The sequence below is a fragment of the Dromiciops gliroides genome, chromosome 1 (assembly GCF_019393635.1).
Source record: "Dromiciops gliroides isolate mDroGli1 chromosome 1, mDroGli1.pri, whole genome shotgun sequence".
In the NCBI taxonomy this organism is placed as follows: domain Eukaryota; kingdom Metazoa; phylum Chordata; class Mammalia; order Microbiotheria; family Microbiotheriidae; genus Dromiciops; species Dromiciops gliroides.
Genome location: NC_057861.1, coordinates 599,690,269 through 599,712,358, shown reverse-complemented (window position 1 = coordinate 599,712,358; position 22,090 = coordinate 599,690,269). Strand labels below are relative to the sequence as shown.

At 41.1% G+C, this 22,090-nt stretch overlaps 1 protein-coding gene across 7 annotated transcripts in view; it reads left to right on the top strand.

The window, feature by feature from the left end:
- The first annotated feature begins 587 nt into the window (after positions 1-587).
- TMEM8B (transmembrane protein 8B) overlaps positions 588-22,090 on the top strand; it is a 76,442-nt gene continuing 54,939 nt past the window's right edge. For 3 of the 7 annotated variants that reach the window (XM_043978942.1, XM_043978941.1, XM_043978945.1), the window contains exon 1: positions 588-1,352. In XM_043978942.1, coding sequence (XP_043834877.1) covers positions 884-1,352 — 469 coding nt within the window. In that variant the 5' untranslated portion in view covers positions 588-883. Of the gene's footprint in view, positions 1,353-2,355; positions 2,470-22,090 lie in introns of those variants that run through there. The other 4 variants (XM_043978947.1, XM_043978946.1, XM_043978948.1 and 1 more) reach the window with 4 other exon arrangements.

Below are 22,090 nucleotides of genomic sequence, written 5' to 3'. Positions count from 1 at the left end.
GGTGGAGGCTAGATGAGGGGTTAAGAGTAAGGACATTGAGAGGGGCTAGCAGAAAGGATATAGTGGGATGGGACTGTCACTGGGGACATTGGGGAGGCTAGCGGAGGAGTTGTTGGAGGTGAGGCCTTGAGGGAGAGGTCTGGTCAAGATGGTGGGGAGGATTCCACAGAAGAAATGCTTGAAGAGGGGATCTAGCCTCCTAAGGGAGGCCAAGGACTGAAGTTAGCTTTTCCTTGAGTCGGGGAATATTTCTCCCTAGAGGGCTGTCACTACGAGGAGGGGGAGCAGTCTCATTGGTAGAAGTGGGGGTCAGATTCGGTGGAAACGTCCGTGGAGCGTCCTTCCAGTGGGGGACCAGGAGGGGTGGGCAAAGAGATGAGGTTCTCTCTCAGGAGCGGGAGGGCAGTCCCTATATGGGGCCAATGGGGCCGGTCAAAACTGACCCTGAGTATGACCAATGGGATCGGACAAGGGGGTGGGCTTTATCTTACAAGGCCTATAGAGTCAGCGGAGGGCGGGGCGTCAGAATGACGTTAAGTGGAGGGCCGAGGCTTGGCCTGGTCTTACAGCTCAGAGCCGCCCCCGCCCCCGCCCCTGGCCCGGCCCAGGGACCCCAGGCCCTGGTAGCGGCAGCCAAACGCTAGGGGCCCGCCCCCTCCTTTCCATCCCTCCGCCCCCCACTTCCCTATCCAGGAACCCCAGTACAAGGCTCTAGACTCCCGCTCTCATCCACACATTTCAGGACCCTCACCCCTCATTCCGGGACTACCTCCTTCTCCTCCCATCCCTAGAGCCCCCTTCCCCCGCCCCTTCCCCTTCGCCTCATCTCCCCTCACATCCTGGAAACACGCCTAAATCCTTGCTCCGTCTCGTCTTTCTCATTATGGAGCAGAACAGCGGCCTTTTCCCACTTCAGCACCAAGAACAGCCCCTCTTCCTGCCTTTTTCTCATCAGCTCTCCCAGTCACAACCCCTCTACTTGTCTCTTTCTCAGCAGGACTCCGTTCCCCTTTCCCAGCCTCTCTCTCAGCCCCAGCCCCTTTCCCAGCCCCAGCCCCTTTCCTTGCCTATTCCCCAGCCTCTGTCGCTACCTTTGAATCAGCCCCTGTTCCTCTCGCAGCCTCTTTCACAGCCTTTGCCCCTCTCTCAGTCTTTGTCTGTCTCCAAGCCCTTATCTCTCTCCAAACCTTTATCCTTCTCCCAATTTCTGTCCCTTCCCCTCTCCCAGGCTCTGCCTCTCTCCCAGCCCCTGTCCCTGTCCCTTTCCCAGCCTTGGCTCTGGTCTGGGCTCCAACTGCCACCTTCACTGTTCTTGCTGCTGTTGCTGCTCTTTGTGCTGTGCCCAGGGGCTGGTGAGTGCAGAAGCAGAGAGTCATTGGAGGCTAGGAGGGGGTTTATCCTGGAAGAAGGAAAGCAAGGAGAAAGGGGAGGGAAGGAAGAGGGAGAGAGGAAGGGGAGGGATGAAGAAGGGAATGAGCTGGGTATGAAATCGGGAATTCAGATTGGGGAAGAGGTGCTGAAGAGAGAGAAAACTCCGGGGATAAAGGGACTGTAAAAGTGGGGGCTACAGGGCCAGGGAGGTGGGAGACAAATCTGAGGGGCAAAGGATCCTTGTATACTGTTTTTCTTCCCCCATCTCTCATTTATGTTGCTTGCTTTCTCAAATAAGGGTTATCGTCACAGTCTAAAGGTGAGAGGGGGAATTGTGATTAAGTAGTTACTCGATTTTGCCATTAAAGTCTGATGAGGAAAGCCATAGCCTTTGTCCTTGGGAAGCCTCCAGTCTGATGCTTGAGACAGGGAACACATAACATAGGTTTAAGAGAGTAGCTTCCAAGAAAAATGTTTTAAATGTAAAGAGATACAGGTCAAATCCTATTATAACTGAGTTTGAGGGAATGTTTAAATTCTTTACCCATACCGTATCTTTTCTTTATGACTATTGCTCAAAGTAAGTTGAGTGTCTCAGATAATTGAAAAAAAATTATATTTCCACTAGCTGATTGATTTTCTAATTTCCTTTAGGATCAGAAGATTTTAAAGTTGGAATTAACGTTACAGATAATCTAATTTAACACCCTTAATTTATAGATCAGCCAGCTGAAGTCCTAGGGAGGTTAAATGACTTGATTGAACACATAGTGAATTTGTGGAAGTGTTGGAACAAGAACACAGATCTCCCAGTTCCAAGTCCAGTGGCCTTTTATAAGTAAACCATGTTGTCCCCAACAATGGTTCTCTGTCTGGGATATGGACTAAGGCAAAGGCAGTGAAAGGGCCAATTTCTGACAACTAGACCACCAGAGATCATGTGCATACCATGTCTTTGGGTGAGATGCTCCCATGGAAAACATCATTCCTGTGCCTTCTGCTTGTACTTTAGGTCCAATCAGGTTGTAGTATGAGACATATATGGAAGGTGAGTGGACATGGTGAGGCAGAATAGGGTCTGGAGCTACAAGTTCCCAGGTAAGAGATAAGAGATCTTGTACTGTACTTGTTAGTACAAGAGATCTCCTTGTACTGTGGTGATAGCTATCATAACCCTTCTCTGTTGGTGGGATGTACTTAAAAAGTAGAGAGAACTATTCATGGAATTGAGATAAGAAGTCCCAGTCAGGGAAGTCAGAGGAAATTAATAAAATGTACAGTTCTACCCTGGCTCATCTTAAAGACAGTGTGACATAGAGGAAAGAACAATGGACCCAGAGTAAGAATTCCTAGGACATGTTTGTTCTAGCTCTATGGCTGTGGGAAAGGATAACAAGACATTACTTTGAAGAAAAAACGTTGTAAACCTTGAAGTGTATATAAACAAGAGCTATTATTTATGGCCTTAAAATTATAAAAGTGCACTTTCTTTTCTTTTATTCTCATTCATGATTTTCTATTATAATAAATAGTGAAAAAGTCCACATCATTGACCTGAAGCAGTAGCAACCTTCCTGGGGGTGTCTGGGGTTTCCTCAGCTGCTGCTGCATTTACTCCAACTTAGATTTGTACATTAAGGTAAAGGGGAGATGCATATAGTTGGGGGAGGGGAGTATACACTGGTCATACCATATGATCAGAGGATTTAGAGCTTGAACACATGAGGGTCCAGTCCCTTCATTTTACAAAGAAGGAAACTGAGGCTTATAGAGGTTAAGTGACTTATCCAAGGTCAAACAGTAAATAGAATTCAAAGCCAGATTCTCTACACCCCTCCAAAATTTCTGTTGATGTTCAGACTTTAATTGGCAACAAATGCTTGATGGTAACATGTTACCTTTTCTCTCTCTTATCTTCCTTTTCTTGAAAACTCAAAAATTAATTTCATTCCTAAGGCAAATTTATTGAGCCACTGATTGAAGTATGATTAGAGCCACAGAGTATTGTTGGAGGACATGGACGAATATGTTTTTAACCAGAGACTTGCTTACTTGATCAAGAGAATGTTAAACTGGGATAACAGGGGAGAGAGAAAAATGCCAGACAAGGCTGTTAAATCAGAAACTTTGGAAGACAGAAAAATGGTAATTGGAGGAAATGCACAATAGTTTACAAGATAGCCGGAAATAATGTTGGTAATGCTACTCATGGACTCAGATGTCTATATAAAAAAATCGCATGAGTTGGAAACAAAGGGAAAGAGCATAGTGGTGAATTATTTGGTTGAGGGTAAAAGGAGAGGGGAGCAAGTAGTGTTGTTGTTGAAATATACAATAGACTTGCAGACCAGATGAAGGATATGGGTAGTATCTTTACAAAATAGATCACAAAACTGGCACAGAAGCAAGAAATGGAAATGATGGGGAATTTCAAATTTCTCAGTCTCTTTTGGGAGTTTTATCCCACTAGAAGTAGAGCATTTGATAAATTCTTGAAAGACTTGCCAACAGTTTGATTTATCAGAAAGTAGAAGTAAAAAGGGTACTTTTTTGGATCTTATCCCAGTGTAGTAGAATTTGGTGATTTGAATCAGGAGTCTGCTATTTTGTACCTGTTTGACACTTAATATTTCTGAGCCTTAGTGTCCTTCTCTGTAAAACAAGGGGATTGGATTAGATGATCAAAGGTCCTTCCAGTGTTGTGTCCTATGATACTATAATTTTTCTTGTCTCATATACCTTCTTCTCCTTTTCCTCCTTCTTCTCCATCTCCATCTCCATCTCCTCCTTCTTCTTTCCTCCTCCTTCTCCACCTCCTCTTCTGCTTCCTTCTCCTCCTTCTATTCCCCCTTCTCCTCCTCCTCCCCCAGCCCCTGTATCTGTAACAGTAAAATGTAAGCCCTTTGGGGACAAGGGCTATTTTACCTTTGTCTTTGTATTTCTAATGTCTAGAACAGTTCCTGTCACATAGTACCTGCTTAACAAAAGCTTGTTGAATTGAATTGAATTTCTAGTTAACTCCTTTGGATCTTATGTCTGACTTAGAGTTATTATGGATCTTAGAAGTCATACAGTCTGACCCTCTAATTTTGCAGTTGATAAAACTGAATCCAGAGAAGTGAACTGATTTGCTCAAGGTCACATAGGTCATAAAGTAGTAAAGCCAGGATTTGAATACAAATTCTCTGACTCCAAAACCATGGATCTTTTTAGTGTTCCATATTTCCTGCAGCATCTATTCCTAATGAGGAAATCCAGCTTCTTTTCTCCAGTATTTGTTATGATGATGTCCTTTTTATTTTTCATTCTGCTTCCTTCTATCTCTGGATTATCTGACAATGAACTTAATGCATGGACAAAGCCTCTCTTGACCAGGGTCCTGGCTCTTTTGATTGACCTTTAACCCTTGAATCTGTTCTTTTAGTGATGACACCCCTGAATGGTTCTTATACAAAAACTTGCCTCTAAATGGAAGCAGTGATCATTAGGTTCCACTCTGGGTTCATGAAAAAGTCATGCCACCTTAACCCACTTTGCTTTTTTGATAGAATGATTGCATTGATATTCTAAGGAAATCCTATAGAAATAGCATAGCTGTATATCAGTAAAACTTTTGGCAAAGTTTCACTTTGAAAACAAGATGGAGAAATGTGGGTTGGATAATATAATTAGGTATATTCATCAGTGATCGAATAACCAGTCTTATCCAATGAATATTAATTAATAGATGATGTCAATCTTGAAGGAGGTCTACTTTGTGTGATTCAGAGCTGTGTCCTTGGCCCTCTCCTCTTCAACATGCTTTTCAAAGACTTGAAATGAGGACATGTAGAAGAAGATATGCTTATCCAATATGTGGATGACATGAATCTGGGAGGAATTGTTATAACATTGTGGATGACAGAATTGGAATCTAAAAATATCTTGATAGATTGGAATAATTGATGAAATCTAGCAAGATATTATTCTAATAGGCCTAGGAGATTCATTAAGAGAGTCCCTTGCTTGACTTGATTAATTTATAGTGTATTGAGCCTTTTAGATTTTTGATTGTATTTTCCTATGGTGAGGAGAAGCATGCTTCTTAGTAACTCCAGGAGAGGTAGGTCTCAGTGATTATAGATAAATTGGTTGGCTTGAACTTTTGTGGGACAGATCATCATGGGAGGAGATGCCCCTTTTTATTGACCTTTAAAAGTCTTTTCAAATTTTTCTTTTAAAAATTACTTATGCTCTTTTAAAATGCCATCACTTCTCCATGATGTTCCCTCTCTTTGCCTTTACCTCCTTCTTGTATAAATCTTGCTGATTACAAAGAAGTACAGTTGAGCAATATAAGCAACATTTGGCCATGCTTGACAACATATGCCTTATTCAACACTAATCGTATATCACCTCTTTGATGAAAAGTAGGAGACATGCTTCACCATCTTGTTTGGCTACTGTACTGATTGGTGTTCTGAAGTCTAAAATGGGAATCTTTGAAGACTCTAGCCTCTTTTATCTCTTTGGTCTTTCTCCATTTTTTTTCTTTTTCAAAGACAGACCAGAGTGCAGTAAGGCTAAGAGTGGACCTGTGTCCTAGAAGTGAGGAACTTTCCTCCAGTAGTCAATGATGGCTGCCTTAGTGCATGGCACCTTATGCCAACATAGCCTAAGAGTTGTACTCCATATTCCTGGCCCCAGTCTTGGAGAGTCAGTTGTATAACCTCTCAGCCTGAGAGAGCAACTGTAAATAAGGGCAGAGTTCCTAAAACCTAGCCTCCTGGATAGAGGAGGGGAGAGAATTCCTAGTCAGTGTAATCGTGGAATTCACTATTTTAGTGAAAGATGAAAGATTTCCTGGGATTCTTGAGATATTGCTTACTAGATACCCAAAGTTCAAGTATTTGGGGACCTAAACTTATATTGAGAGAGTGTGAATTCTTTGACAGTGCTAGCCTCTTGGAGAAAGAAGAACACACATATGGCTCCCAGTCTTTAAGAAGCAGGAGAGTTATCTATGTCATGATACAGGAGAGCAAAATACCTAATCTTTTTTGAACACTGGGAATCTGATGGGTAAAGAGACAGTCTCTCTAGCAATCCTTAAATTTGTTTCCTTATGGGGAAAGTCTGTCTCTTTGGGTAGCACCATAAAACTGAGTACTTCTATTGTTCCTGGGACTGAAAACAGGACTCACCAAAATGTCAGGGGTGTGGCCTGTCTAGGAACTCCAAATACATTTTTCTTTTTAGGGATGTCCATACTACAGGCTAGAACTGTAGGTCTCCATAGGTCTCTCATATGAAGGAGGGACTTACTGGAATGTTGGGGGCTTGCCTCTTTAGCAACTCTGAATGTTTCCTTTCTGAAGGAAGTGCAGATGATAGGAAATTGATGTTAGGAAGGTTTTAGGACCATGAAGGAGGGTGAAACTCACTGGAAGGGAGAATGGCATTGATTGTTTATGAGTTATGCCAGTCTTTTATGTGGTTTTGAATTTTTAGTGGTGTAGAATAAAGGATGTCTTGTGTTTTTACCCTGAATGCTTGTATAGAATCTGGAAATCTTCTTATGCACATTTATGGAGATCTAGTCTCAAAGTATATTTGAGTTACATTATTAAAGTTGTAAATAGTATTTTATTTTTCCAATTACATGTAAAGATAGTTTTCAACATTCATTTTTTAAATAAGATTTTGAGTTCCAAATTTTTCTCCCTCCTTCCCTCTACTCTTCCCTCCCCAAGAGGGCAAGCAATATGATATAGGTTATACATGTGAAATCATATTAAACATATCTCCACATTAGTCATGTTGTTAAAGAAGAAACAGAACAAAAGGGAAAAACAATGAAAAAAACCCCAAATAAAAAAAAAGTGAAAATAGTATGCTTGGATCTGCATTCAGATTCCATCAGTTTTTTCTCTGGATGTGGATGGCATTTTCCAACCTGAGTTTTTTGGAACTGACTTGGATCACTGTATTGCTGAGAAGAGCTAAATCTATTATAGTTGATCATCATACAATATTCTGTTACTATGTACAATATTTTCCTGGTTTTGCTCACTTCACTCAGCATCAATTCATGTAAGTCTTTCTAGTTTTTTCTGCTGCCTACTCATCATTTCTTTTTTTTGTTGTTTTTTTAGTGTGGCAATTGGGGGTTAAGTGACTTGCCCAGGGTCACACAGCTAGTAAGTGTTAAGTGTCTGAGGCCGAATTTGAACTCAGGTACTCCGGACTCCAGGGCCGGTGCTCTATCCACTGCGCCATCCAGCTGCTCCATACTCATCATTTCTTATAGCACAATAGTATTCCATTAAATTCATATACCACACCTTGTTTAGCCATTCCCTAATTGATGGGCATCCCCTCAATTTCCAGTTCTTTGCCACCACAAAAGGGGCTGCTATAAACATTTTTGTACATGTAGGTCCTTTCCCCCTTTTTATGATCTCTTTGGGATATAGACCTAATATTGGTATTTCTGGATCAAAGGGTATGCACAATTTTATTGCCCTTTGGACATAGTTCATTTGGGTTACATGCTGAGATTTGCTAGAGGTAACTTTAGGTGAGGAGGGTAAAGTAAGCCAAAGTTTTTGATATTAGGGATTGCCTTTGTGATTGAATCCAATCTATGTAAACCATATTTTGGGGTTCTGGGCCATGGGTTACATAGAAAATAAGGCAATTAGATTTAATAAGTTAGGTAAATTGATTTTTTTCTTGTTTTTTTTTTTTGGGGGGGGGCAATGAGGGTTAAATGACTTGCCCAGGGTCACACAACTAGTAAATATCAAGTGTCTGAGGCTGGATTTGAAGTCAGGTCCTCCTGAATCCAGGGCTGGTGCTTCATCCACTGTGCCACATAGCTGCCCCCAGGCGAATTCATTTAAAAAAAATCATTTGTCCAGGTAGAAGATATAAGAAGCCTGGCTTACTAGTTATTCATGTGAAAAAAGATGAGGATTTTAGTTGATTAATAGCTCAATAGGAGTTAATGTCATGCTATGGAAAGAGTAATGACTTTGGAGGTAAAGGACCTCCAAATTCTAGTTCTGACACTTTCTACCCACCTATGTGACCTTCGGTAAATCACCTAACTTTTCTGGACCTCCGACATCCTCCGCACCTCCATAAACTCTAGAGTGAGATTAGCCTTATAGAAGGCAAATAGACAGCCTCAATATGAAATTGAAATAGAACAAGGAGACTTTCAAACTAAGGCTTGTAAGTGGCACTCAAAAAAGCTGTTACCAAATTAAAGGAGAAATTTCATGGATATATTAGGACTGATCACTAGGAAACAATCCTTTCATTCACAGATACAGGATCATCTCCAAGTATTTAACCCTTCTTGATAAAAGCCTTGGTACCTGACTATAGAACTGTATCATTTCTAGACCACAGATTTAGAACTAGAAGGAACCTTTGAAATCATCCAGTCCAACCCTCTCATTTTATAGATGAGAAAACTGGGACCTAGCATGGTTAAGTGACTGACCCGATGTTCCATGGGTAGGAAGTGGCCCAGGTGGGATTTGAACCTCTTCATTTCCTACCTGGCAGCACTCTTTTGGCCTTCTCCATCATGTCTCTAGACATCTTATCATCTTACAAGACCATATCAAGGTCAGTACTCACATTAGTACCTTCTGCCTCTCTGGTTGGCGGTCAGAGCAGAGACCTTCTTCCAAAAACAGAGGAGTTTATTTATTTATTTATCTATCTATTTATCTATCTATCTATCTATCTATCTATTTATTTATGTATTTATTTATTTATTTGTGTGAGGCAATTGGGGTTGAGTGACTTGCCCAGAGTCACACAGCTAGTATTAAGTGTCTGAGGCCATATTTGAACTCAGGTCCTCCTGACTCCAGGGTCAGTGCTCTATCCACTGCACCACCTAGCTGCCCCCTGGAGCTTTTTTTTTTTAAAAGGCTACCCAAGTCAACTAACATTTCTCTCCGCCCTCCCCCCTCTTTGGCTGTACTCTTTTGTATTTCTCCATCATGCCTCCATATCCAGGTACCTTCCCTTCTCCCTCCCCCTTTTTCAATTTCTTTTTGCGTGTTGTCTTTCCCCATTAGACTGTAAGATCCTTGAGGGCAAGCACAGTTTTTCTCTTTTTGTATTTATATCCCCACCCCTTAGCATGGGTGCCTGGTGCATAGCAAAAGCTTAATGTTTATTAACTGACTGAACCTATATTCTTTGACTGCAAAGCAAGTATTTTTTCCTATTTGCTTTGTAGAAAGTAGAAAAATGTGGTATACCACATTGCCTCTCAAATGAAGGAAAGGAAATGGATTTATTGGCACATTATTCAAATTGAAGGTGATGGTATAGGTGAAGATAACCAGGATAGTGAGGAAAATGAAAACCATGCCACTTGAGGATTGGTTAAAAGAACCGGAGATGTTTAGAATGGAGAAGAAAAGACTTAGGGAGACTTTGATAGCTACTTTCAAGAATTTGATGGCCTGTCAAATGGAAGAGAGATTATCTATATTCTATGTGGCTCTAGGGGATAGACTGAGGAGCGATGTGTGGAAGTTTCAGAGAGACAGAATTTGACTCAGTACAAGGAAAAACTTTTTAATGATTATATTTATCTCAAATCAGAATGGGCTATCCTGACAGGTAGTGAATTTTCCCTCTTACTGGAGGTCTCCAGACAAAGGATGGATAATTTTTTGTTATGGGAAGAATTACTCTTCAGGTATAGGTTAGATTAAATGGCTTCTGAGGTTCCTTCCAACTGTTGAGATTTTATGATTTTTGCAACATCTCTGACCCTGATTTATTTTATGTATAGTAGGACATGGAAATCAAAACAACTGATGAGTCTTTAGGTTGGATTAATGGAAGTGTCATGTTCAGAACAAGGGAGATGATGATGGTTCTGTTGTTCTTTTAGATCAAACTTGGGTTAGCATATACAATTCTGGCAACCACATTTTAATAATGCATCATATTCTCTAGGTTAGATCTATCTTGTCCCCAGGTTGGAAGGCATGAACCCAACAGGGTGTGTTGTAAGAAAAATAGTGACAAGGTGGTTCATCCTTAGAAGAGAGCCACCAGGCCTATGTCTGACTAGGAATGATTTCAGGAATTAGGAATGGCTAGCCTGGAGAATTTAAGATTTAAGGAGAATGTTGTGCTCTTAATCTGGATATTATAGGTCATATACATGCACTTATATGTGTATGTGTGCATATGTGGCATGTGATTATAAATTAAGGAAAGAAATTTCATTTTAGTGACATTGGTGTTGTGATGAGAATTTTTATAACACATGAAGATGTGTATACTCATTTTCGTGGCCTAAGCGGAGTAATGGAATATATTGTACAAAACAGAGGTCATATATGTGAAAATATGCTTTGTAATGACCTTAGTTTCATAATGAAATTCCTCCTTGGAAAACTGACTCAGGCCACAAGAAGTAGCATGTCTAAATGGATGGAACACCAGACTTGACATGAAGGAGACTTGAGTTCAAATCCCTCTCCCACCTCCACCCCCTGACTAACTGGGTGATCTACACAAGTCACTTTGCCTCCTGTGCCTCAGGCAATTGTCCAAGACTGTAAATTGTAGAAGGATTGCAGCTTGGCCAAGGAATCCCTGTGTGGAGGAAATCACATGTCCTTGACATTTTGACCTAACACAAGCCATGTGAATATATTTCTTACTGTGACCTGGATGTTGTAAGTGGGACTTACCTTGGGTAATGAGGTCATCAGTGTGAATTTACATGTCTTCATGACTTTCAAAATCTTTTCATTATCTTGCTCTTCTTATTATCATAGGATTTATCTGGGATTCCATGGACCATTTGCACATCTTTTTGTGGGCTTTTGTGTACATGTAATTGATATGACTAAAAAGTAATGAGATGAATTTCATAAGCCAAATGAGGAAATTGGACATTTTTACTCTGAGGTCACCCTTTCCACATTTATGATCCTGGCCTTTGGTTTGTAATGAGTGGGACTCACCCTGGCTCATGCAGGCCATTATGTGAGTACATTCATTACCATAGTTTGGGGGTTGTAAGAGATACTGCAGGCTGTGTATAATAAGCACATTTTTATTGGGTATTTGGAAATGTTTTCATTACTGTGAGCTGGGTGTTACAATAGTCCTTATTTATAAAAATAAATGTTATTGATGCCTTTTGTTTTTATTTCAGTCATTACCGGATTTATCTTTTTCCCATTGTCTCCTAATCTTGAACTCTTCCTTGTACCAAATTTAAAAAGTTAAGCCAAACTCCCAAATGATATAGTGACCATGTCTGAAAATGTAGGCAGATTCTGCCCTTGTCCTTTGTTTCTCTGTGGAGAGAAGGGAGGGGAGGTTTTGTTATCCATTCCTTTTAGTAATTCTTTCATTTACATCATTGTAACATCGCATGTGTTGTTCTCCTGCATCCCTTTATTTTATGCTATTTATCAGTTTCCACAAACCTTCCCACTTACCTCCAAATTAATATGTTATTTCTTACTAGTACACAATAAAATTCCATCATCTTCACATACCACAAACCATCCCCAAAAGGATGGACACTCGCATTATCTTCAGTTATTTGTTACCACAGAAGTGCGATTGTGGGTATTTTGGTATGTATGGGATCATCTGTGCTGTTTTTGTTTGCCCTGAAGATCACATACCACATCTATGTCTTTCTGTGTATGGTGTGTGCTTATACAAGGTCAAACTTATAAAATAACTAAACCGCATTTAATAAATTGATGATGATGATCAAAATAATTGACTGTTACAATGCCTGACCATTTGTAAAGCACTTTAACTCATTACCTCATTTGAGCCTCAACAAGAACCTTGTAAAGTTATTATTTCCATTCTACAGACCAGGAAACTGAGACTGAGAGAGCTTAAGTGGCTTACCAAATGGTGACATAAGTAAGTATCAGAAGGGAAATTGGAACACATGCCTTCTTGACTCCAGTTCTAGCGCTCGCTCTATCCGTTATACTACACCATTCCCATTTTCCCATATAATACATATTCATGGCATTAGTGTTATGATGGGGTTTACATGGAAATTTGTTGCTTTTTGTTTTGGTAATGTGACTTACCCTGGACATTGTTGATTCTGTACAGAAAACTCAGCTGTTATCCTTATCTTGGTGTTACAATGGGACTTATTCAGGATAGGGCAGTCTTTATATGAATGCATTCATTATCATCTTGCTATGATAATATGAACATCTGGATATAACACAGACTGTGGTGTGTGAGAGCTTTTCTTTCAATGACCTTGGTGTGGTGGAATTTACCTCTGATAAGGGAGGATGTGTATATAAGATATCTATAGTAAGAAAGTGGAAATAGTATTCAACTGGAGTCAGAAGATGGATCCACTACTTTATTAGCTGCCTGACCATTGACAAGACCCTCAATTTCTTTGAGTCCCATCTGTAAACTCAGAATGCTATTACTTATTCTATCACAGAGTTGATGGGTGACTCAGATGAGATAAGGCATATAAAGTGCTTTGAAAAACAATAAAGACTATATAAATAGTTTCCCTGGTATTGTGATGGCATTTATCTTATAGGCCTTATGGGTGAAGAGAGACTGCTCAGTTATCTGGTGGGTAGAGAATGATCAGGGTAGAGTATAGTAGTACTCTCAACTCTCTTGTTCTAAATCCCATTCCACTCAATAAAAGAAGACCATTTTTGTTGTCTCACATTGAGCCTGCAGCTATCATTCCAGGGGAAAATGATGAGAAGCGGAGGAAACTCTTTACCTTGCAGAGTCCTGGGGATAGAGGACCTTGAGAAGTTACAGATGTTAGTGCTACTGTTGATTTAGTAGATACAGAATGAAAGTGAAGTGTCAAGACTTGGGTGACAGTGAGAAAGAGTGGGCAGTGATGATCCCCTATTGTTCTTTTCCCAGGTCTAGGCCATATGATACATGGGTGAGAAGCGGGGTTTTGTTGAGCCAGCTGGACCCTGTCATGAGATTAAATTTTCAGTGTCAGCATTTATGCCTCAAAAGTCAGCAAATGCTACAAATCAGGTCTTGATTTATTGTTTTGTTCATTGTCTAGATTTAAGAAAATGTTGGAGAAGATATCAATAATACAGATGAATTTTAAATACACACTGATGTTGGCACACATTTTCTAGCATATCCCTGATACCATATAGGTTTCAATACTGGCCTCACTTTACTGACTTCTTCTTTCTTGTGTAAAACTTGGGTGCAACTTGTAATCATATTCTTACATGTTCCTATTGCTGGTCTCTACAGCAGCAGAAATAGTAACATTAGTTTCCTACCATGCAAACAGTAGGGCACCATTGTAAGATACCTCTTAAAATGCAAGGGAGGTGGGGGCAGCTAGGTGGCTCAGTGGATAAAACACCAGCCCTGGATTCAGGAGGACCTGAGTTCAAATCCCACCTCAGACACTTGACACTAACTGTGTGACCCTGGGCAAGTCACTTAGCCCCAATTGCCTCCTCCCCCAAAAGGAACTAAAGTGTAAGGGAGGCTGATCTGTCTCACTGCTAGTCTTCCAGGGCAAGCCTGCTTCCCTGCCCCCAAGCTCTTTAGAGAAAAGGAACTCAGAGCAAAGTTGATTAGCTCTGCCTCTTCCACCTCACCCCTACCCCACCTCCCCAATCTCTGAAGCTGGAAAGCACTGCTAAGATTGGGTGGTATGTAGGAGGGGAACTCTGGACCAATATCTCCTCTCTAGAGAGTAAGTACTTGGTTCTCTGTTACACTCCACTTCTCATCTATACCCAAAGAGACTTCTCTTCCAAAGCTGACTGTTTATCCAAGCAGAGGCAGCTTTATGGGGCCCAATGTCATGCAGTAGATGAGTAGGCAGGGAGAGAGGCATCAGGGGAAGGGGAGAGGGATAGAGAATCATTTGGAGCAGTTGGGTTTCCAATGCTTACAACTGTGTTGGGGAAGAATGAAAGAAGCAAGGAAAAGAGGGAAGAGGGTGAAGGAACGAGGAGAGCAATAGTGTGTAAGTCTCTTCCTCAGCCAGGGATAGACTAACTACTCATGCTTATTGGCTATTAAGTTTCCCCATTTTCCTGGGCATAATATAGCATCTACCTCCCAGGGTGGTTGTGAGAAGCAAATGAGATAAATTGTAAAGCACTTAGCACATAGCAGGCACTTAATAAATGCTTGTTTCTTTCCTTGCTTCTCCATATCTAATTTGTTGTCAAGTCCTATTGGTTCTATTTCCAAAGCATCTCTTGCATCCATCCCCTCCTCTTCACTAACCTCCACCCTATTTGAAACTATAACCCCATCTAGCCTGGATTGTCGTTACAGCTCCCCTGCTTTCAAGGTCTTCCCTCTCCATCCATCACACAAGAAGTAATCTTACTAATGCACATGTCTGACCACACACAAATATCTTTAGCGGCTCCTTATTAATAGCTTATAAGATTAATTACAGACCCCTTGGTGTATATTTTGTTCTCTACTTTTCAAGGACCAACCTACATCTCTATTCAATTCACATTTGTAAACCTTAAGATGTATAAATCTGAGAGGATTAAGAAGACTCCCTTTTATGAATTCTCCATTTTAGCCAGACTGGGCTACCAACAATTCCTTCATCTTATCTAGCCATTTTTTCTTTATGTTATCAAAATTTTTTAATTTAGGAACCAGTTGAAGTCAGCTAGGCATCAAAGTAGATAGAGTGCCGGATCCGGAGTCAAGACGACCTCAGCTCACATCCTTCCTCTGACACCTATGAACTGCGTGACTCCAAAGAAGTCACTTTTAATAATAGCATTTACCTCACAGGATTATTGTGATGATAAAATGAGATAATATTTATAAAGTACTATAAAAATGTTAGCTATTGTTATTATAGGACTGCGTGACCTCTGAAGTCCCTTCCAACTCTGAGGTTCTGTGATTTTCCTATATCCAAATAATTATTGTTTATTTTCCCGCTGCAAAAATTCTCATACCTTTCCTCTCCTTTCTCTTCTCACTACCATTGCCTTATAGAGGCCCTTGTTTACCAGGGGCATGGTCCACAGCACTAACCTCCTAATGATTCAAGCATCACTTTTTTCTCTCCTCATCGTCTACATTTATCTAACCATCTTTTGCCTTCATTCATTCACTCAGTTGTCACCTGTGTCTGAAATTGACACAGACCTCCTCTCTACCTTTGGCAAGCTTTCTGCTCCTTTGAGGTCCAAATCAAGTGCCTCTTCTGTGATGCCCTTTCTGACCCTGTCCCCATCCCAAATCTAAGAGAATTTTTCCTTTCCCAAGTCTTCCCAAACACTTTGAATTGCTGGTGACCATATGGCATCCTAGTTAGTTTTTAACTTATTAGTGGACATATTGTATGCCCCCTAGTAGACTGTAAGATCCCAAAGGACAAGGAACAGGTATCCCTAATGTCTACTACAGTGCCATCTACATAGTTAGGCCCTTGATCAGTGCTAAATTGAACTGAAGGATGCAACAAAGGTGAAAAAAACAACAACCAGGTGCTGATTATCTTTTCTATATATCTCCTAAGGAGAATCAAGTCTATTTTTCCTGAAAACCATTTAGAAGTGGACTAGGGTAAACACTGCCATTTTGTTTACCATTTACTCAGCCCACTTAATTTTCTTAAGATTTTTGAATCTCTGTCTATCTCATCCCTACCTCCACTGATTCGAATACTACCAAGGTGGCAAGCTCATCCTCCTGACCACCACTGGCATCATTAGGGACATATTCAGGGTGCTTCGCACTGTGGAAATGTTGCCCTAACTAACTCTCTGACACTATAAAGGTGCTGACCTGTCTTGGTAGAGGGATTTTCCTCAAAGGAAGTTCTCTACATCAATGAAATTCCAGGCCCTATAAAACAAACAGAAGAAAACTTCCTCTCCCCCTGCCCCGCCACCCCCAATCATTTTGACCTCCCAGAAGGAAAATTTTCCTAAGAAACCCATGCTCTCCCTTTATTCTGCTTTAAGGCTTGTGGGGAAGCTAGGTGGAGCAGTGGATAAAGCACTAGGCCTAGAGTCAGGAAGATGTGGGTTCAAATCTGACCTCATACACAAACTAGCTGTGTGACCCTGGGCAAGTCACTGAACCCCGTTTGCCTCAGTCTCCTCATTTGTAAAATGACAAACCACTCCAGTATCTTTGCCAAGAAACCCCCCAAATGAGATTATGAAGAATTGAACACAACTGAACAATAACTGTTAAAAAGACTTCTGTGGCAGGGAGGTACATGTTACAGGGTAGGACCAGAAAAATCAGGCAAGAATCACCACTCCATGACTCCTCTCCTGGTCCTGGCTTTTTGAGTGCCTAATTTAAGAGTTCTTAGTTAATGGGATTGGGGGAGAGTGAACCCCACAATCCTTAGATGAAATAAGCCTTGAATTGGCCCAGCTGTTAAATGATAGTGTGAAGGTTTTGAACTTCATTTCAAGGAGTGACGGTGTGCAGAGTCTCATGGGGGAGAGGTACAGCAGTGGGTGCCAAGGATGTGGAAGAGGTGATTCTAGTCTTCATTAAACAATTATAGGAGCATAGATTTAGCCCTGGAAGGGACCTTTGAGATCAACTAGTCCAAATCACTTCTTTTACAGGTGAAGAAACTGAGGCACAGAGAAATGAATTGTCTAAGGTAACAGGAATAGTAAGTAGCAGAAGGTCCTCTGAATCCAAATCTAGTACTCCTATCTGTAGTATTGATGAGGGATTCTGGGAAGGATATTGTCAAAGCAATACAACAATCAACAAGCATTTATTAAACTCCTATTATGTTACAGGCCCTGCCCTAAGCACTGCTGCAATTAAGACAAAGTGCCCTTGAGGAAGTTACATTTTAATTGGGGATACTACTTATACATATAAAAGAGTAGGGGTTGCATTAGTAAATAAATGACATTACCCCACTACCAAAAATAAGTGAAAAGATATTATGTCCTGAAACATACATGAGGTGAGTATTTGGGGCAGGTAGGTGGAGCAGTGGTTAGAGTACTGGGCTTGGAGTCAGGAAGATCTGAGTTCAAATCTAGACACAGATACTTATTAGTTGTGTGACCCTGGCCAAGTCATTTAACTTGTTTCCCTTAGTTTCTTCACCTCTAAAATGAGGATAATAATAACATTTACCTTGCAAGGCTGTTGTGAGGATCAAATGAAATAATTGTAAAGCACCTAGCACGGTGCCTGGTGCACAGTAAGCACTATATCATCATCACCATTATCTTCACCACCCCCCATCATCATTGTCGTCATCACTACCATTATCATTGCCATCATTACCACCATCATCACCATTACAGACCTTGGATTCTGGAAAATGTCATTGCAACACACAGCTCCCCAGACGGAAATGTGTCCATATCAGGGGAGCGTACTAAACAATACAGCCATGTTCTTCTTATAAGACGATAGGTTTACTTGGATCTGAATCTTGAGCCCACCAACAATCATATCTACCAAAAGGCTCTGCAATAGCATTTGGCCTGATTAATACCCACCAACAGCAGTCACTGTTCTTCTTCCACTCTTAAGCTAATAATGGCTAGGCAATGCAGTGCTCCCCCCTATGACTAGCTATGTTTCTTTCCAAGCCGTGGTGCTGACTTGAGCTCCTCTTCCATTCTACCACAAATCTGGGCTCTGGTTCTGACACAAGGCCCCCCATTCTCTTTTTCTTCTTTTATAGCATCCACATTTTCAAGCACTGGGGAAAATTTGAGCTCCATATTACTGACTCTGGTCTTTCTAGGGTACTTGAATTAAAAATGTCTTAGTTTCCTGCATCCATACCACACATGTCCCGTTTGATCTCAATTTTTTTTCTTCTTTCCAGTTTTCACAATGGGGATTACTGGCTCTTTGCCAAGTAAATCTTCCTTTCTTTCCTGTTGGTCAGGCCCATCTTCTCTTATCTCTCTTGGAAGGTCAGGCTCACTTGCTTTCTGCATGAAAGACAGTCTGGTGCTTCTGCTCAATTACTAATTGTCAGATCTCCCAAGAGAGAAGATATAGTATGTCAAGGGCTATCATGTCGAGGTCTTTTTCCATAGCATTTACCTTAATTGCTTGGCACTGTTTGACTGCCAAATCTCTTAATACCATAGTGATGAAAGACTGATTCGTCTCAGGTTATAGTGCATAGTTTGGTCCAGAAATATTCCTGGTTAAATTTGATCCTTGTGAAGACCTCATATAGGCTGCTATTTTAAAGTTTTCCCAGGAGGCACTTCTTTCTGGAAAAAGAGGTCTGACATTTCTTCTGTTGCAATGCCCTGGCATGTGGGCAACTGTGGAGAATAGAGGACCTCTGGGATGTACTCATATTTGGGACTTATTAGAAAAGGCACATATTAAATAATTTCTGAGAGATTTTCTGCTACTCTGTTGCCTGTCAAAGGAACATAAGTAGATATGGGGCATATCTGCTGTTGTTGTTGAGTCATTTTTCAGTTGTTTCTGAATCCTCATGACCTCATTTGGGTTTTTCTTGATAATGAAGTTGAAATGGTTTGCCATTTCCTCCTCCATGCCATTTTACTTATGAAGAAACTGAGACAAACAGGGTAAAGTGACTTGCCCAGGGTCACACAGCTAGTAAGTATTTGAGGCTATATTTGAACTCAGGCAGATGAGTCTTCCTGCCTCCAGGCTTGGTACTTTATCCACTGTGCCACCTAGCTGCCCGTGGGGCATGTTATGGTCTCCTTATTCAGGGGCATCCTTTGTCTTGATTGTTCCCATTTTTCTTGCAGTTAAGCTGGGTCTTAAGCTTAAATTCCCTCTGTAGCTCTGCTTGTTAGATTACCTTATCCTCTTTTTTCTCCCAGAGCTATGATTAACTCCTGACACTCCATCTCCCATCTCTGTTCCTTTGTAGAGGCTGCACCCTTTGCACACACTCCCTCCTCCTTTCCTTGTTTTAGAAACCTTCATATACTTCAAAGCTCAGTTCTGGTGCTTCTGTTTATAAGAAACCTTTCCTGGTCCCCTAGCTGCTAGTGCAATCCTCTTCTGTCCTGGGTATGTTTTGTCTATATTTATATATGGATATATTTTGAGGATGGGGATGGTTTCATTTTGATCTGGATCCTGAGGGCCTACTATGGTAGCACGTATACTACTATGCACCTAGTACATATAGCAAGTGCTTATTATACACTTGTTGATTGATTCGTGAGTTGAGGTTCTGATACTCCTCAGCCTGGGTACATCTATCTGTTCTTCAGTACTTAGTTCAAAGCTACCCTCCTGGGATCTTCTTACTTGAGCCCTTGGACCTTCCTCCTCCTGCTTCTCTGCTTTCGCCAACACAGGGCCTGCTGTTGCCTGAGGTTTTGCATTTCACAAGTTATCCTTGGGGCTTATCCAGGGCTGGTTCTGGCTGCTGTCACTGAGTAGTCCCCGTCATCCTTAATATCCCCAGCTTCAGTTGGATAACTGGGCTTCTCATCTCTTTGACCTTCTTTGTCAAATATCCCCCAAGAGTTTCCCTCTGGAGTTCCCTGGTATTTAGGGGTCTCCTCCATCTTGGAGCTCCTCCCATAAAACTTCCCTAGTTGCGTCTTTAAATACCCAGAGTCCCAGTTGCTTGCCTCTCTCTACATTAGTTATAGTTTCAACATGTTCTCTGGGTCTCCATGGGCAGTACAATCATCTGTTGCTATCAATCTATCAAACAATAAACAATCAAGCTCTTACTAGATGCCAGACACTTTACAGGAGGCGAGGAATGCAAATGTAAAAGCAAGACAGTCTCTGCTCATTCACCTGGGGGAAGCAACATGTACACATAGATAAATCCATAGCATATACAAAGTTCAATAATTAGCAGCTGGGGGGGGGGCGGATCAGGAAAGGCATCATATTAGGAAGTGGCATTTGAGTTTCATTTTGAAGGAAACCAGGAATTCTGAGAGGCAAAGATGAGAAGTGAGTTCATTCTGGCCATGACGACAATCTGTGCAAATTCATGGAGGGTGGGGGGAACCGAGTATAATAAACCTGGAAAGGTAGGCTGGAGTCAGACTGTGAATGGCTTTGAGTGCTAAACATGAGTTTGTATTTTTCTATTTTTCCCTAGAGGCAATAGGGAGCCACTTGAGCTTTTCGAGCTATGGAATGACAAGGTCAGATCTGTGTTTTGGGAATATCACTTTGGCAAACTGTGTGGAGGATAGATTGGTAGGGGAAAAGAGCCTTGAGGCAGGGAGACCAATTAATTAGCAGGCTAATTGAGATAGTCAAGCTGTATAGATAGATAATGAGTACTATGGTGGTGGCCATTTGAGTAAAAAAAAAGGGGATAGATTTGGAAGATGTGGAGACTTGGCAACTGGTTGGATATGGTGAGGGAGCATGAAGTGTCACCTGAAGTCACAGTGATCTCTTGAAACTCTAGTGTTTTCTTCAGGGCCACAAGTACTGACCTGCTTCCTCCTGTCCTGTGATCCACCTATTTTATCTCGCCAGGGGTCTTCTCTCCTCTGATTTCTGGCAGAATGGGCCATAGGCTCCTAACTTCTCCCATCCCTCCTCTTCCTGAATAATCTCACAGGTCTTTTGAAATTTTCTCAGGACTTTTATTACTTATAACCACAGGGAGCTGGACCGGAGGTAAAAATAACAGACATGAGGAAAGTTACAAGATCTTAAAAGCTGTTGTTTATAGAGCCCTTGCAAAGTGCTTTAAATATATTTTCTCATTTCATTGTCACAACAACCCTGTGAGGTAAGTACTATATGAAGTGTCTTCATGTTACCAATGAGAAAATTAAGACTCATGGGAGTTATTAAATGAGGTTGCAAGGTCACAAAACTAGCAAGTATCCAAGTTGGGTGAGATTTAGGTATCTCCTGTTTTCAAGTCCAATACTCTTACCTCTATGCCATTTTGGACGCTTAGAATACAAGCTATGTCTGTTTTTTTACCAGAATGTTAGTGAAGTTAGGAATAATTTTCTTTACTACCTTCCAGAGCCACAACTAGAGTAAGGTTATAAGAGCTTTTGGCCCCAGGGTACTACAATTTAGAGGGCACTGTTTTTGCAATATAGTTAACAACTGAGTTTGATGGCTAGTTAGTGAGAGTAATTAGTTAAAATAGGAAGTCACTTGAGCTTCTTGGGTCACTGAGTACTCACCTCCTCTGTAGTCTCTCCAGTAGTGGTGACCTCATGGTATTCTGGGATCTCTGCCTCCCCTAATCCTCAAATGAATTGTTTGAAGTCCTAAAATAGCTAGCTACTACTTTGGCTCCTCCCTTAACTCTTTTACTAACTCATCTCTTAGTTTTTCTTTTGAGAGCTAATCTTACCCAATTATCCTTCATTCCCAGACCTAGATGTCCTGTACCCCTTTTCTTGGGTTATCCACTCTTTTTTCTTCTTAAAGTAGGCTCAGTAATGTCACAGAGAGCTCACGAGCACTTGTAATGAGTCTTTGGGTGCATGGCAGACTCAAATGGGATTCCTTTATGTTTCGGGGGAAACACCATACTTTTTGTGTCTGTCTTAGCATTTCTTAACATCATACAGAACAATTTTCTTGGGTAACTGAGACTTTCTCAGTGTCAGGCTCCGAGGAGATATGAAAGCTGCCTTCAAGCACATGAAAGGATGTAATATGGAGGAGGGAATAGTTAATCTTCAGAATCCAGAACTAGAAGGAATGGGTATAAGTTGCAAAAAAC